The sequence below is a fragment of the Salmo salar genome, chromosome 15, assembly GCF_965601325.2.
Source record: "Salmo salar chromosome 15, fSalSal1, whole genome shotgun sequence".
Classification (NCBI taxonomy): domain Eukaryota; kingdom Metazoa; phylum Chordata; class Actinopteri; order Salmoniformes; family Salmonidae; genus Salmo; species Salmo salar.
In genome coordinates, this window is record NC_138305.1 from 53,177,523 (window position 1) to 53,194,726 (window position 17,204).

At 45.9% G+C, this 17,204-nt stretch overlaps 1 protein-coding gene across 1 annotated transcript in view; it reads left to right on the forward strand.

Annotated features, from left to right (window-relative positions):
- The window catches only part of LOC106571659 (exostosin-like 3), a 46,807-nt gene extending 30,296 nt beyond the window's left edge, over positions 1 to 16,511 (forward strand). Inside the window, exons 2-6 of the mRNA XM_014144974.3 lie at positions 2,091 to 4,735; positions 5,509 to 5,636; positions 9,826 to 9,970; positions 12,172 to 12,300; positions 12,942 to 16,511. Coding sequence (XP_014000449.1) covers positions 2,594 to 4,735; positions 5,509 to 5,636; positions 9,826 to 9,970; positions 12,172 to 12,300; positions 12,942 to 13,151 — 2,754 coding nt within the window. The 5' untranslated portion in view covers positions 2,091 to 2,593 and the 3' untranslated portion in view covers positions 13,152 to 16,511. The remainder of the gene's footprint in view (positions 1 to 2,090; positions 4,736 to 5,508; positions 5,637 to 9,825; positions 9,971 to 12,171; positions 12,301 to 12,941) is intronic.
- The last annotated feature ends 693 nt before the right edge of the window (positions 16,512 to 17,204 follow it).

Here is a 17,204-nt window from a genome sequence, read left to right on the forward strand (position 1 = left end):
CTTTTTTAGATGGTGTCAGCATCATTTATTTAAACCTATTTTTGTTAGAATGTCCTTTTAAAAGGTCACCAGAACTGAGCTTCTCAGTCCCACTGGACTGTAGAAGTCTATCTACTCCGTGACCTTTCCCCCCCACTGCTACAAAACCTTCCAGAGGAAACACTGGTGTGGATGTGTGTGTTTGTGTGTTCCACATCCATGCTCTACAGATTCAACTCTGTGGTATAGAGTAAAGACTATGTACTCTGAGGATTACCGAAGTCCTGCCGTTGTAGATGAGACTGTGTTTCACCCAAGGCCTAACACGAGCTGGGGCTCTAATCTGTGTGTTTATGGCCCCAGATTAGATGTGGCGCACCCCGAGAGGCTGCGGCATCTGCCTCCCATTACACTGTCGATCTGCATCCCAGCCCCGCAGAAATTAATCGGAGGCTCCTGATAGGCACTCTCTCCGGTCTCCCAGTGGCCCCTAGAGGGTTCGAGTGCCAGCACCTCTGTCTTCCAGTGGCACCTCGGAGGTGCAAGGGCCAGCAGGCAGAGATGACGTCATGTGACACAGTAGCATTTTGGAGCTGACCTGCTGGGAGCTGTGCTGATGACCACTGCTGCTGTAATGGCACACACTGTGTTAAGAAGGCTAGCCCCTGATAGCAGCAAGGCTAGCCCCAGATAGCTAGAGTACAGTGTGGAAAATAAGAGCAGACCTGTGTGGCCATATTGCAAGATGCTCCATTAGGGGAGAAAAATGCATATGCTGGATGCTTGAGTCTCCAAATCGCCACAAAGCTTTTAGTAATCTGTGTTATAATCGAGCAAGCAGGCAAACATGTTATAATCGGACAGCAGTGAAAGTGGCCCTTCTGCAGATTAGGTCTCACAGTAGCCCAATGAATGGTGCAGCCTAGTTGTCAGGACTGTGAGTTTATGGCTCATCTGCAACTGAACCTTGTCTGTTGCCAAGGTAAACACGTACTTGTTCACACTTTGTATTTTGTGATATTATATGTCCGTGTGAAATCTCATTCTGAACTCCATTCTGTAATGTTAGTCTTATCAGGGAACATAATGTTTTGGGTTTAGTGTGTAGGCCTAGTTTATAGGCCTTCAGCCAAACAAGCCTTATCTACCAATATGGAGCAGTGAGGATACTGTACTCTCTGGCCTTTAGATAGTCTAGTCCTGTTTGTGTTCTGTCGCCTTCCCCAAGACTGGTGTGAACCAGCATTGATTAGTTTGTATTCCATGCCTTTTTTGTCTTTGGTCTGCTGGGGAATAGTCTTTTTTCATTCTTATCTGATGCATTAGGACTCTTGTCTGAGAACAAATGTCCAAAATGTCCTTTTTGGTCTCCTCCTGTCCCTGGCTGCCCGTACCATTTTAATCAGTATGTCTTTCCTATCAGCACTTTGATTTATCTGCTAATGGTCTGCTGATTGCAAACCCAAAACTTTGTTGTTACTGTTTCCTCCAACACAGAGTAGCCTAGTTGGTATTGTGATTCTGCAGTCTCTCTTCTTAGAAATGAGCTGTTCAACAGGAAGACCTGTCTCCTTTGTGATTTAGCCTGGGAAAGCCAGCAAGGAGGAGAAAACCGTTAGTTCCTAATAAGGATGTTGCCTAGAGGGATGAGATGCTGTTACTATGAACCTTACCTTGTGTCAGCAGTTTTGATACAGTATGCACAGTGCTGCTTATCAGTCAGGTTACTGCTCTCTGTTTCAAGCTTGTGGAGAGAGATGGAAAAACTACACTCATCGTCATGTTAACACAACCATGTTTAAACCATCAAAGAAGCATTATTTGGGGAAATACAGTTTCACATTGGCTAGTTTGTATTTATGTTCAAATGCATGTTCAAATTATGCATTTTTGTGTTAACTTAAAACATATGTCACGTCACGCACACAATTTAATTGTTAAGAATGTTATTTATCCTAGTGATATCATCAGAATTCTGGTATGGTACTTATTTGGGCAATGACGTGAAGGCTGGACTTTTCTGGATTTTTTTTTCTTTTTAATCTGATATACTAGAATGCCAACTAAGTGACCTTACATATTATCATTTTAACATAGTTTCTCTCTATCAGTTTCAGGTCTTGTTATTCAACGTTGGAGGAGAATTTGGAGGCCTTTCATTCTTTGACAAGACCCAACCGGGACCTAGAAAATGGGCACAACCAGGGCAGTAGCAGCTGACCCATGATGCCACTCTGCAGGACTGTGACCAGCCATGCTCTCCCTCCCCAGCGTTTCCCAAACGGGGCTCCTCTCCACCCGACAGTTTACTCACGTAGGTCAGAAATACAACTACACCATACAAGAGGAACGATGGCAAGGACTTGTTTGAACTATGGCACACCAGCAAGACAAAGGTGAAGTCCCCCTACATCTGATACCAAAAGGAAAACCACGATCAAGTAGATCCACTCAGATTACATTTTATGAGGACAAAACAAGTTGATTTAACAATTCTGATGGTTTTCAGACACACTGTTTCACCATGTTGACGAGGTTGCACCATGGCTGCTGATCCCTGTAGACTAGTAGAGACTCCGGCGCGGCGCTGAGCTAAGCCCAGTGACCCTAACCCATGATGCAGCGTAACGGTGGCGGGGTGGGGCCCGGTGGCCAGCCGTGGCTGCTGCGGCGCGTGCGCCTCACCTGGCTCAGCTTCATGCTCTTCTTCATCCTGGTTTTCTTCCCACTCATCGCCCACTACTACCTCACCACCATCGACGAGGCGGGCGGCCCCGACAAGCGCATCTTTGGCCCGCGGCCCGGCGGCGAACTATGTGAGGCCAAGCACGTGCAAGACCTGTGCCGCATCCGTGAGTCAGTCAGTGAGGAGCTGCTACAGCTGGAGGCAAAGCGGCAGGAGCTGAACGGGGAGATCTCCCGGCTCAACCTGCGCATTGAGGCGTGCAAGCGGAGCATCGACAGTGCCAAGCAGGACCTGCTGCAGCTGAAGAATGTCATCAGCCAGACGGAGCACTCATACAAAGAGCTGATGGCCCAGAACCAGCCCAAGCTCTCGCTTCCCGTGAGGTTATTACCTGACAAGGACGACCCGGGCCTGCCCCCGCCCAAGTCTGCCCGTGCCTGCCGCCTGCGCTCCTGCTTCGACTACGCCCGCTGCCCGTTGACCTCTGGCTTCCCTGTGTACGTGTATGACACGGCCTCCTACCCCTGGGGCGAGTCCCTGGACCCATTGGTCAAGCAGGCCTTCGCCACCTCGGTAAAGAGCAGTATCTACGTGACGAACAACCCCAGCATCGCCTGTCTGTATGTGGTGCTGGTTGGGGAGCTGCAGGAGACTCCCTCCTCCCCCCTCCCGGCTCCCTTGGAGCTGGAGAAGCAGCTGAAGGCTCTGCCCTACTGGAGGTCCGATGGACACAACCACCTCCTGGTCCATCTTTCCAGGAAGTCCATGACGCAGAACTTCCTGTACAATGTGAGCACGGGCCGAGCAGCAGTGGCCCAGTCCACCTTCCTGGAGCAGCAGTACCGCGAGGGCTTTGACTTGGTGGTGTCCCCGCTGGTCCACGCCCTCTCTGAGCCCAACTTCCTGGAGGTGCCACCCCAGGTGCCCGTCAAGAGGAAGTACCTGTTCACCTTCCAGGGCGAGAAGGTGGAGTCGCTGCGAAGTAGCCTGCAGGAGGGACCGCACCAGTCCTTTGAGGAGGAGATGGAGGGAGATGCGCCAGCCGACTACGACGACCGCATCATCGGCACGCTCAAGGCGGTGCAGGACAGCCACCTGGACCAGGTACTGGTGGAGTTCACCTGTAAGACCCCACGGCCCAGCCTGCCTACCGAGTGGGCTCTGTGTGGCGAGAGGGAGGAGCGGCTCGAGGTCCTCAAGGCCTCCACCTTCGCCCTGGTTATCTCCCCCGGGGACTGTCAGTTGGTGGCCTCGGCAGGCAGTAGCATGAGGCTGTTTGAAGCCCTAGAGGTGGGGGCCATCCCTGTGGTGCTTGGGGACCACGCCAGGCTGCCCTACCATGAGCTGATCCGCTGGAGCGAGGCAGCCATCATGGTGCCTAAGCCCCGCATCACCGAGCTGCATTTCCTGCTGCGCAGCCTATCAGACAACGACCTGTTGGCCATGCGACGACAGGGCCGCTTCCTGTGGGAGACCTACTTCTCCACCTCGGAGAATGTACTGGGCACCATCCTGGCCAGCGTCCGGACCAGCATCCAGGTGCCTGCCGCACCCATCCGCGAGGAGCCCGCCCAGGAGATCCCCCACAAAGCAGGCAAGATGGCCGGCACGGACGCCAACCTGGCCGACAACGGTGACCTGGACCTGGGCCCCGTGGAGACGGAGCCACCCTACGCCTCGCCGCGCTTCCTCCGCAACTTTACCTACACGTCAGCCAACACCTACCAGACCTGGAACCGTGCCCCGGGGCCTTTCCATCTGTTCCCCCACACGCCGCTGGACCCCGTGCTGCCCTCGGAGGCCAAGTACCTGGGCTCGGGCACAGGCTTCCGCCCCATTGCCGGCGGTGCTGGGGGCTCGGGGAAGGAGTTTCAGGCAGCGCTGGGTGGTAACGTGCCCCGGGAGCAGTTCACAGTGGTCATGCTGACCTACGAAAGGGAGGAGGTGCTAATGAACTCCCTGGAAAGGCTCAACGGGTTGCCCTACCTCAACAAGGTGGTAGTAGTGTGGAACTCCCCCAAGCCTCCTTCAGACGACCTGCTGTGGCCAGACATCGGCCTGCCCATCGTGGTGAGTACTTTCCACCGCCGCTCAATACTAAACATGCCCCGCTGCTTAGTGCTCACTACTCAGACCGAACAATATGATTGAATGGGAGAGAGTGATCTGAAAGGCCCTGCTCGTCTACCCTTTTCTGAAATGCAAATAGTGTAACTTGTGTTGTGGCGCAGCAATCTTGGAAGGCCATGGGTGTCTGAGAGTGTGCTCAAGCACATTGGTCTAGCTGCTGATGCTGATTTCATCTGCTCTCCCTGCTTCACTTACAACTCTACAGGACAGCCGGACAAATTACACCAGCTGATATAAAGGAAATAGGAGGTGTGACGTCCACAGAATAGGTCTGGAACTTAAACGGAATACTCAAGTATCCCAATTACACTGTCTGTAGGAAAGAGATTACCTCTGTGTAGGGAGATATGGGAGGATAGTTTAATGATCTTGAATGAATAGCCTAATTGGTCCACACATTTGACAAACCGCGTAACTATTGAATGCTATTAGATCATTCCATACTTTCATGTTTTTTGTTAGATGGGTTAGCCTAATAAAGCTGTTGAGAAAGGGGGGCTGAGTGGTTTGGACCATTACCCTGTGCTATACTTTCATGAAATTCGACATTAAATGGATAGTCATGCAAAACATAGTGTTTTTGCTCTGTACTTAAAAGTCCTCTATCTTGAAAACTTGACTACCGACATGCACACATTCTTGCGATCGTATTAACAGTTAACTAATTAAGAAAATACTCATATTTTCTATTTAACACTTCTCCTGTCCTGCAGGTGGTGCGCACGGAGAAGAACAGCCTCAACAACCGCTTCCTGCCCTGGGACGCTGTGGAAACGGAGGCCATCTTGTCCATCGACGATGACGCCCACCTCCGCCATGACGAGATTATGTTTGGGTTCAGGTCAGTTAGAGGGGAGTCTGGGACCAGTCATTGGATCCAAAGCTTTTTGGAGAAAGAAAGTGTACTTTGTTTTGTGCTTCATTGATTTTCAAAGAGATACATTTTTCTTTGGAACCCAGCAGACCGATGATCTGTCTACAGATATCGACAAGCGTCGTGTTAATCGACACTTATTCCAAAAGTAAAAAATAAATAAAATGTATAATAATGAAGAAAGAAAAAACATTCAACGCACACTGACATTTTTAAAAGCATTTTCTGCTCAGTACCACAGCATAAACCAAAACATACACTAATGCAACTGACCCTGACAGATCAACAAGAAAGAAATGGACCATGTTGATTTTTCAAGCGCACTAGACTTGCCTCACCTTGAATATCACATCAGGGCCATGTGCAAAGCTACGTTGTGGGATTCAAAACAGAGGAGTGGGAAAAAATCTGAGCTAGGGAATGTAACACCTCTCAAATCCATAGACAGCGCTCTAGGCGCAATGACTGGACATGTTTGTTCATATTTTAACCTGTTAGGGCTAGGGGGCAGTATTGACATGGCCGGATAAAAAACGTACCCGATTTAATCTGGTTACTACTCCTGCCCAGTAACTAGAATATGCATATAATTATTGGCTTTGGATAGAAAACACCCTAAAGTTTCTAAAACTGTTTGAATGGTGTCTGTGAGTATAACAGAACTCATTTGGCAGGCAAAACCCTGAGAAGATTCCTTACAGGAAGTGGCCTGTCTGACCATTTCTTGCCCTCCTTGATCATCTCTAACAAATACAGGGGATCTCTGGCATGACGTGACACTTCCTACGGCTCCCATGGGCTCTCAGAAGGCGGGAAAAAGCTGAACGATGTAATTCCATTCCCAGGCTGAAACACATTAGCGCGTTTGGCAAGTGCTCTATCAGAGGGCCATTAGACTGAGGCTCGTGCATGAGGGGATAGCATGCTTTACCTTTCACTCTCTTTGTAATAAAAAACGATTTCCCGGTCGGAATATTATCGCTTTTTTACGAGAAAAATGGCATAAAAATTGATTTTAACCTCTCTGGGCTAGGCGGGACGAATTCGTCCCACCTACGTAACAGCCACTTGAAGCCTGTGGCGCGATTTTCAAAACCTTAAAAATCCTATTACTTCAATTTCTCAAACATATGACTATTTTACAGCTATTTAAAGACAAGACTCTCGTTAATCTAACCACACTGTCCGATTTCAAAAAGGCTTTACAACGAAAGCAAAACATTACATTATGTCAGCAGAGTACCAAGCCAGAAATAATCAGACACCCATTTTTCAAGCTAGCATATAATGTCACAAAAACCCAGAAGACAGCTAAATGCAGCACTCACCTTTGATGATCTTCATCAGATGACAACCCTAGGACATTATGTTATACAATACATGCATGTTTTGTTCAATCAAGTTCATATTTATATCAAAAACCAGCTTTTTACATTAGCATGTGACGTTCAGAACTAGCATCCCCCCCGCAAACTTCCGGGGAATTCGCTAACATTTTACTAAATTACTCACGATAAACGTTCACAAAAAGCATAACAATTATTTTAAGAATTATAGATACAGACCTCCTCTATGCACTCGATATGTCCGATTTTAAAATAGCTTTTTGGTGAAAGCACATTTTGCAATATTCTAAGTACATAGCCCAGGCATCACGGGCTAGCTATTTAGACACCCGGCAAGTTTAGCACTCACCATAATCATATTTACTATTATAAAAGTTTGATTACCTTTTGTTGTCTTCGTCAGAATGCACTCCCAGGACTGCTACTTCAATAACAAATGTTGGTTTGGTCCAAAATAATCCATCGTTATATCCCAATAGCGGCGTTTTGTTCGTGCGTTCCAGACACTATCCGAAATGGTAAAGAAGGGTCGAGCGCATGGTGCAATTCGTGACAAAAAAATTCTAAATATTCCATTACCGTACTTCAAAGCATGTCAACCGCTGTTTAAAATCAATTTTTACGCCATTTTTCTCGTAGAAAAGCGATAATATTCCGACCGAGAATCTCCTTTTCGGCAAACAGAGGAAAAAATCACAAAGGCGGGGTCGGTCGGGTCACGCGCCTAAGCCCAGAGTCCCTTGATCGGCCACTTGAGAAAGGCGATAATGTGTTTCAGCCTGGGGCTGGGATGACGACATTCAGGTTTTTCCCGGGCTCTGAGCACCTATGGACGACGTAGGAAGTGTCACGTTAGAGCAGAGATCCTTAGTAAAAGATAGAGATGGAAAAGAAGTTCAAGAAATGGTCAGACAGGCCACTTCCTGTAAAGGAATCTCTCAGGTTTTGACCTGCCATTTGAGTTCTGTTATACTCACAGACACCATTCAAACAGTTTTAGAAACTTTAGGGTGTTTTCTATCCATATGTAATAAGTATATGCATATTCTAGTTACTGGGTAGGAGTGGTAACCAGATTAAATCGGGTATGTTTTTTATCCAGCCGTGTCAATACTGCCCCCTAGCCCTAACAGGTTAAACAGCGGTTGACATGCTTCGAAGTACGGTAATGGAATATTTAGAATTTTTTTGTCACGAAATGCGCCATGCTCGTCACCCTTATTTACCCTTTCGGATAGTGTCTTGAACGCACAAACAAAACGCCGCTATTAGGATATAACAATGGATTATTTGGGACCAAACCAACATTTGTTATTGAAGTAGAAGTCCTGGGAGTGCATTCTGACGAAGAACAGCAAAGGTAATAACATTTTTCTTATAGTAAATCTGACTTTGGTGAGTGCTGAACTTGCTGGGTGTCTAAATAGCTAGCCCTGTGATGCCGGGCTATCTACTTAGAATATTGCAAAATGTGCTTTCACCGAAAAGCTATTTTAAAATCAGACATATCGAGTGCATAGAGGAGTTCTGTATCTATAATTCTTAAAATAATTTATGTTTTTTGTGAACGTTTATCGTGAGTAATTTAGTAAATTCATCGGCAGTGTTCGGTCGGAATGCTAGTCACATGCTAGTCACATGCTAATGTAAAAAGCTGGTTTTTGATATAAAAATGAACTTGATTGAACAAAACATGCATGTATTGTATAACATAATGTCCTAGGGTTGTCATCTGATGAAGATCATCAAAGGTTAGTGCTGCATTTAGCTGTGGTTTGGGTTTATGTGACATTATATGCTAGCTTGAAAAATGGGTGTCTGATTATTTCTGGCTGGGTACTCTGCTGACATAATCTAATGTTTTGCTTTCGTTGTAAAGCCTTTTTGAAATCGGACAGTGTGGTTAGATTAACAAGAGTCTTGTCTTTAAAATGGTGTAAAATAGTCATATGTTTGAAAAATTGAAGTTTTTGCATTTTTGAGGTATTTGAATATCGCGCCACGGGATTACACTGGCTGTTGAGTAGGTGGAACGCAAGCGTCCCACCTAGCCCATAGAGGTTAACCGAATCTTGAAGCTATACGTACTTTGTTTACATTCTTTGTTGTTTGTAAACAATGGAGAAATACAACCTTAGCCTATATTTTTGGGTTATCATAAAGATGGATCATTGCCCGTAAGTCATTTATTCATAAGTTACATTCTTCAAGAATCAATGGGTAAATATCAAGTATTGAAATGACCATTGAACAGCTTCCCAAAATCCCCGACTGCAGCATTGTCCAAAGGTTTTGCCGCTTTTGCAGCGTGTCCAGGCAGGCACCGTATGAAGGGGGTCATTTGTCATGAAATATTCTGGAATAATTTTTTTCCTCACCTAGAACCACCGCTAAATTCCCACTGGGACTTTCTATAGCGTGGATTTAATGTGAATGTACTATATCTCCAAGGGAAGAGGTTATACTCTTATACGTGCAAGCATGTTTTTGGAGACTTCCAGAAGTAGGAACGTGTCGTCTGATAACTACATGTAGCAGTTGATACTCCTCACTCAGTGAGCACGTCTTTGTAGTCTCGTGTGTGTCTGTGTGCACGTCCGAAAATAACACACAACAGAACACATATCTCTTCTCCTTGTAGATTGCTGTCCTTGCTGACGAGCTGTGGAGACCTTGTTGTCAGCTGTATGATTTTCCTTATAGGCCTACATGTACAATACAAGATTAATATATTGTGGTCGCAGCTCATTCTCCCCAGTATATTGCTGCCTTTTTCGTCATGTTTCTCTTGGTCTGGTTGTGTGGATCAGGGTGTGGCGGGAGGCCAGGGACCGCATCGTGGGCTTCCCCGGGAGATTCCATGCCTGGGATGTCAACCACCAGTCATGGCTCTACAACTCTAACTACTCCTGTGAACTCTCCATGGTGCTGACGGGCGCCGCCTTCTTTCACAAGGTACTCCCCTTCTCCCTCCCCCGTCGTGACACCTTTCAACCCTGTGAGCCCTGACCTCTATGCTGCACATAGCTCTGTTTGGTGGTCCTCTGTAGCTCAGGTGGTAGAGCATGGGGCTTGCAACACCAGGATAGTGGGTTTGATTCCCGGGACCACCCGTAATGTAAAATGTATGCACGACTGCAAGTCACTTTGTATAAAAGCATCTGCTAAATGGCGTATATTATTATATCATACAGTGCATTCGGAAAGTATTCAGACCCCTTGACTTTTTTCCACATTTTGTTGTGCGTTACAGCCTTATTCTAAAATTGATTTAATAGTTGTTTTCCCTCATCTACACACAATACCCCATAATGATGAAGCAAAAACAGGTTTTTAGACATTTTTGCTAATATAAAAAAAAAAATTATATCACATTTACATAAGTATTCAGACCCTTTACTCAGTACTTTGTTGAAGCACCTTTGGCAGCGATTACAGTCTCGAGTCTAATTGGGTATGACGCTACAAGCTTGGCACACCTCTATTTTGGGAGTTTCTCCCATTCTTCTCTGCAGATCCTCTCAAGCTCTGTCCGGTTGGATGGGGAGCATCGCAGCACAGCTATTTTCAGGTCTCTCCAGAGATGTTCGATCTGGTTCAAGTCCAGGCTCTGGCTGGGCCACTCTAGGACACTCGGAGACTTGTCCCGAAGCCACTCCTGCATTGTCTTGGCTGTGTGCTTAGGGTGATTGTCCAGTTGGAAGTTGAACATTTGCCCCAGTCTGAGGTCCTGAGCGCTCTGGAGCAGGTTTTCATTAAGGATCTCTCTGTTCTTTGCTCTGTTCATCTTTCCCTAGATCCTGACTATTTTCCCAGTCCCTGCCACTGAAAGACATCCCCACAGCATGATGCTGCCACCACCATGCTTCACCGTAGGGATGATGCCATGTTTCCTCCAGATGTGACGCTTGGCATTCAGGCCAAAGAGTTCCACCTTGCTTTCATCAGACCAGAAAATCTTGTTTCTCATTGTCTGAGAGTCTCTAGGTGCCTTTTGGCAAACTCCAAGAGGGCTGTCATGTGCCTTTTACTGAGGAGTGGCTTCTACCTGGCCACTCTACCATAAAGGCCTGATTGGTGGAGTGCTGCAGAGAGAGGTGTCCTCCCATCTCCACAGAGGAACTCTGGAGCTCTGTCATTGTGACCATCGGGTTCTTGGTCACCTCCCTGACCCAAGGCCCTACTCCCCCGATTGCTAAATCTGTCCGGGCGGCCAGCTGTAGAAAGAGTCTTGGTGGTTCCAAACTTATTTCATTTAAGAATAATGGAAGCCACTTTTTTCTTGGGGACCTTCAATGCTGCAGGAACATTTTGGTTCCCGTCCCCAGTGTCAACTGGGGACCTTATATAGACAGGTGTGTTCCTTTCCAAATCATGTCTAATCAATGTAATATACCACAGGTGGACTCCAATCAAGTTGTAGAAACATCTGAAGGATGATCAATGGAAACAGGATGCACCTGAGCTCAATTTCAAGTCTCATAGTAAAGGGTCTGAGTACTTGTGTAAATATGGTATTTCAATTTTTTAGGTTTATTAAATGTGAAAAAAAATCTAAAAATCTGTTTTCACTTTGTCATTATGGGGTATTGTGTGTAAAATTATGAGTAAAATGTTTTATTTAATCCATTTTAAAATAAGGCTGTAACGTATCAAAATGGAGAAAGGAAAGAGGTCTGAATACTTTCCGAATGCTTTCCGAAACTTACCCGTCTTCTATAAGATGCATCACCCTCATCCCTTCTCTTCATGACTTCCGTTCTTTGGTCTGACCTGTCTCACCCTCTCGTCATTCCACCTGGGCCATATTCATTAGGCACCAAACGGAAGAAAAGAACGTAAAACAGGGAGGGATGACTTGTCCATTTTAGTTATTATAATTTTTTTTTACCTTTATTTAACTAGGCAAGTCAGTTAAGAACAAATTCTTATTGTCAATGACGGCCTAGGAACAGTGGGTTAACTGCCTGTTCAGGGGCAGAACGACAGATTTGAACCTTGTCAGTTCGGGGATTCGCTCTAACCACTAGGCTAACCTGCCACCCCATTGGACTCGCTCATTTTCATTTTCTGTTGCAAAATGTTTTAAAACGTTGCGTGTTCTAATGCACGGGACGCCGGTTGATTCCCTCATATGTTTTGTCTCTCTGCTGCAGTACTACGCGTACCTGTACTCGTATGTGATGCCTCAGGCCATCCGCGACATGGTGGACGAGTACATCAACTGCGAGGATATCGCCATGAACTTCCTGGTGTCACACATCACCCGAAAGCCCCCTATCAAGGTCAGTGGGGCGCACACACCCACGTATACTCCAAAAAGACACACACACCCCGGGTACTGTTTATTTATATTTCTGCTCACTTAGCCAACCATTACTCAACCTGACATGCTCATTATTCTGTGGCAAATTATAAATCAGAGCACAACAAGATTGGATTGTTGCCCTACGCTTGCGTTTCCCTCGACATCTATTTGCAGGACATTTATACTAGTATATACATATTTATGGCTAGCAGACTAATTATGCCAATCGAGCCAGGGGGAATTGTGGGACCCGGAATCTTGGAATATTCCCAGGTGTTCCATTCAGGAATTAGAACAGGCTTCGATAGCGTGTATGACTTGACAGCAAGTTGGCCCTGGTAGGAAAAAGGCAGGTGAATAATGCATGTGGTGGGAAGTAACCTCCAATAACCAATGAGTGACTTTCTTTTTCCTGGAGAATCAACCCCAAGAGTCAACCTCATTTTATGCACTGTAATATGTGTCGCGGTATACAATTCTGTGCAAGTATTCTGTCCCAATATTCATTGGCACACACTGCCATATTTTACGACCACATGTTCATGGTATCGACAAAGCAATCAAAATGGTTGTAGCATTGTGATTAGATACACACCCTTTCCATTTCCTCCCTCTTAGGTGACGTCTCGTTGGACCTTCCGCTGCCCCGGCTGCCCGCAAGCCCTGTCGCACGATGACTCTCACTTCCACGAGCGCCACAAGTGCATCAACTTCTTTGTCAAGGTGTACGGCTACATGCCTTTACTCTACACACAGTTCCGCGTGGACTCTGTACTCTTCAAGACACGTCTGCCCCATGACAAGACTAAGTGCTTCAAGTTCATCTAGCCCAGGGCTAGGCCCAGCTAAGGAAGTTGGGCAGAACGGAGCAAGATAATGAGGAACTCGGGCAAAACGGAAGAAAGGCAGAAGAGGGAGCAGAGAGGGCTGGTTCTGAGATGGATGGAGGTTTGGGGGTGAGGGCCTACACCCAAGAATTGGATCTCGGATGTACAATAACAACTCCCTCAGACCCGCCCCCCCACACCTTTACTGGAACCCCTGATAGGCTGGAAGGAGAGAAGGGCCGCTGCCAATCAAAAAGCCTTTTCATTTTTTATTTTTCTGTCATGTCGTCTGTGTGTTTTATCAGCAACCACTACAGATACATTTTTTTGCGCCACTTTTTATGGGCAAGAGAGGTGGTAACACTGCCTACCCAAGGACTTGACTTGACTCTCAGAGCCAAACTCAAACTGACAATGTAAACAGACTGGTTTTAAACTGACACAGGGAGAGAGAGGCCGAGAGACAGTGGACTGTGGCAGTGGGCCCTGAGCTCCTGAATCGCTAGCTAGACATGTAACCTTTTGGGAGAGAAACAAAGGGGCAAAGGCATATATGGTTTGTCATTGCACTCATTTCTTTATTTTTATTTTTTTTTACTCATTTTACATTTATATACTCTACTCTTGTATATGAAACCGCGAGAGAAGCACTGATGGTCGCAGAAGTATTTTTTTTTTTCGATGATTTTTTTTTTTTTTAACGTGGTTTTTAATTTTGTAAACCTCAATCTCGACGTGGGATTATCAGTCGCCAGACCCATAGAAATAGAATTACTAGAATGGGCAAAGCCCCTCAGACCATGGCATTCTCAGAGTAGATTTTGTTTCTATGGGCAGACCTAAGCTAACTCCAGACAGTGTCCCGTTTGTCACTCTGCCTCTCAATGACTACAGATGGAGACTAAAGATCAGGACCATTAGGTCACACGTTCTACACATTTCCCCCCCCCCCAAAAAAAAATCGCTCAAATATTCATAGGAAAATGGGAAAGCAATTACCTAACACGTTTGTTAATGCTACAGCAGACTACAATGGTTTGAAGCTGGACCGAAACACTTAGTAGGCCTAGTTGTTTTCAGAATGGTTGTCTCCAGCTGTCACTGAGCGTTTACACGGCTTTTTGTGACTTTCTGGACCTTGGTGGTATTAGGCTACCTATCAATGGTCGGCGTTAAATGACGGAGTAGTCGTTCCTATATAGTCCTCTAATGAAGTGTTCAGTAATGGAGGAGGGTGAACTTGCCCCTAGATTCTGATATTGGGTCAGTTTTGCATTTCCCCCACTAATGGTTAAAGGCCCAGTGCAGTCAAAACAGTGGATTTTGGGGTTTTATCATGCATTTCCACACTGTGAGGTTGGAATGATACTTTGAAATTGTGAAAATTATAATGCCTTTTTTCGTGTAAGAGCTGTTTGCAAAGACAGACATTTCAGCCTGTTTTGGTGGGAGGGAGTTTTGGCCTGCCTGGTGACATTACCAGGTGGTAAATAAGACTGTTTCAAACATCTCTGCCAATAACAGCTCAGACCACTGCTCTTTGCTAAGAAGCTATTTTTGTTTGTTTTCAATTAAAATGGTCAAAAAGAATCACAGTAAGGTACTTAATTGTTACCCAGAAATGATTTCATATTGAGATAAAAATGTCTGCATTGGACCTTTTTAAGGTTAGGATTGGGGGAGGAGAAGCTGATCCCAGATCTGTACCTAGGGGAAGACTTCACCCCAGAACATTTAATAATGGTTTCAATTGGGCACTTGTGGGAAACACAAGTCTATCAGACCTTAGTGCAAGAAACTGAAAAACAAGCTTATTTCGACAGAAGATATTTTGGTGTTTCTATCCATCATCACAGTTCCATTCAGTATTAACCTCCAAAATGAGCTGCTTCTCTGTACAGCGCCTCCACGTCAGGTCCCTCAAGTTTCATTTTGTAACGATTGATGCTCAATGAATGTTTTCTTTGCCAAATAGGTACGATTTTTAACTGCTGAAAAACAGCACAATGTTTTGCAAAGTGCACAATGTGAACGCTTGTTAATAGGATGCGGTCTGGTACACCCTTGCCCCCTCACCCCTTTTAGACAGTATCCCCCCTCCTAAAACAAAAAAGTTGCCTCCCCCCTCACCTATTGAAATGGCAGTGCCTATACAGCCCTTATTAATTAACGTACTTTGACCTTTTCTGGCTTCATTCCATTGATTTGACTTGAGGATCTAATCTGTAACACTAGATCCTTTATTTGAGATGATTCAGGAGATGTGACGACACTGTTGATCAGCAATAGGAATCTATTTGATTCTGGGAAGTTCAAACTAAGGAACTCCACATTATCGTCCCCGTGATGTCTGTATATTTATTGAATTGAATATAGAAAATGGGTCATTCTAAGGCTTGCTTTTGAAGGGGTTAACTTTGTGAATAGAAATGATGACTGCAATAAAATGAAACGTGACCTTGGTCAACGGAACCTCCTCGCCTGACTGACCACGCATCACTGGCCCACTTCAACGTCGGTTCAAAGTCCTTTCATTGAAATGGCGTGGAAACAACGTTGATTCAACCAGTGTGTGTGCCTCATTAGAACACTAACGAGAACCAGCAGGTGGCATTGACAGCTCGACTTAAAACACAGATCTAGGGATCATCTCTAGCCTGCGCCAATCCTAATCTGAACCTTTTTAAGAGGTGAAAAGCAAAACTGATCTGAGATCAAGTCTTGGAGACCACTACAGTCTGGGTATGTGCTCAAACCTGTTTTTGACTGAGTCAGTCCATTTGCAATAATATGCACTAACACATACCAGTGGCTTGAGTTTGAGCTCCAGATGCTGCCTGCATAATTACCTGGCTGACAGACACACTCCTAACATTTCCTGGGGCAGGGAGGGGTCGACTCGGGTAACGTCTCATGCAGTGCTTTGGAAGGCCCACCTCTCCCCTCCCCATTTTCCCCCTCGGCGGACAATGACACAGCTGGTTTTTCTAGTGTCAACAGATGAAGAAATAGGGCCAGGAAAAAGCCACCAATCATTCCTCTAGCTGTTTGTGTTCTGAAACTATGCGCTCATGGGACTGTCCCCCCCCCCACACGCCCAGCCCTGGGTCTTGTTCATTAGGCACCAAACAGACTGAAACAGGAAGTCCCTACCTGGTGTTGGTCAACAACAAAAAATAAACGCTTTAAAGCTGTTTGCTAGTGTTCCCCAATGAATAGGACCCTGGGCTAGGCTCCCAGCCAACTGCAACTACTGCTGCCTGCCCTGTTCTGTACCAGACTGACCACTGATGACAGGGTGAAACAAACCGTTGAAGGCCAGACATGGAATTAAAATCTCTCGACGTTAGTTTAAAGCGTGTCTCTGACTCATGTTGTTCTTTTGTCGTCCAACTCCCTGTCTCCTCCTCTCACCGCAGAAATTAAAAAGTAGGCATACATTTCCTGACGCTCTCTATTCTCACACGTTATTAGCCACTATGAGCATGTTCAGCTTAATCAATGATACTGGAAGTTAGACTCTGGGATTTACTTCAGTCAGCATACTGTGGATCTCAGTGCAATATGTCACCCATGACTCCATGCTGGGAGGTGTGGCTGCACACTGTAGAAACCCTGGCCCAATGGGAGTGGGGTGTGGGGCGTCGGGCAGCAAGCCTGAGCCACTAACTTCACAAGAGGGAGATGAGAGAATACTCCCCTCATCTCCAGCCAGGGTAGAGAGGGAGGTGGGGGGGTTCTTGTTACAGTAAAGCAGGGGTGTGCTGCTAGTACGAGAGACTAGTGTTCACCTCTGCTTCTCGATGGCAGCCATCAAACATGTTTCACAGTGAAATGTGAAACAGACCCTGTGTCCAGGCCTGCTTCAGAGTCAGCATGACACACTGTGTGGAATCCTGCTTGTCATACTGTACACCTTTGTAGCATAACTTCAGTACCCATAATGCTCTGATTCACCAGTGATTCTTTACATAGAAATATAATGACTAGATTATATTTCTATGGAAGAGCTTACTGTAGTGGGGATGAATTAAATATATATTTTCTCGCCCAC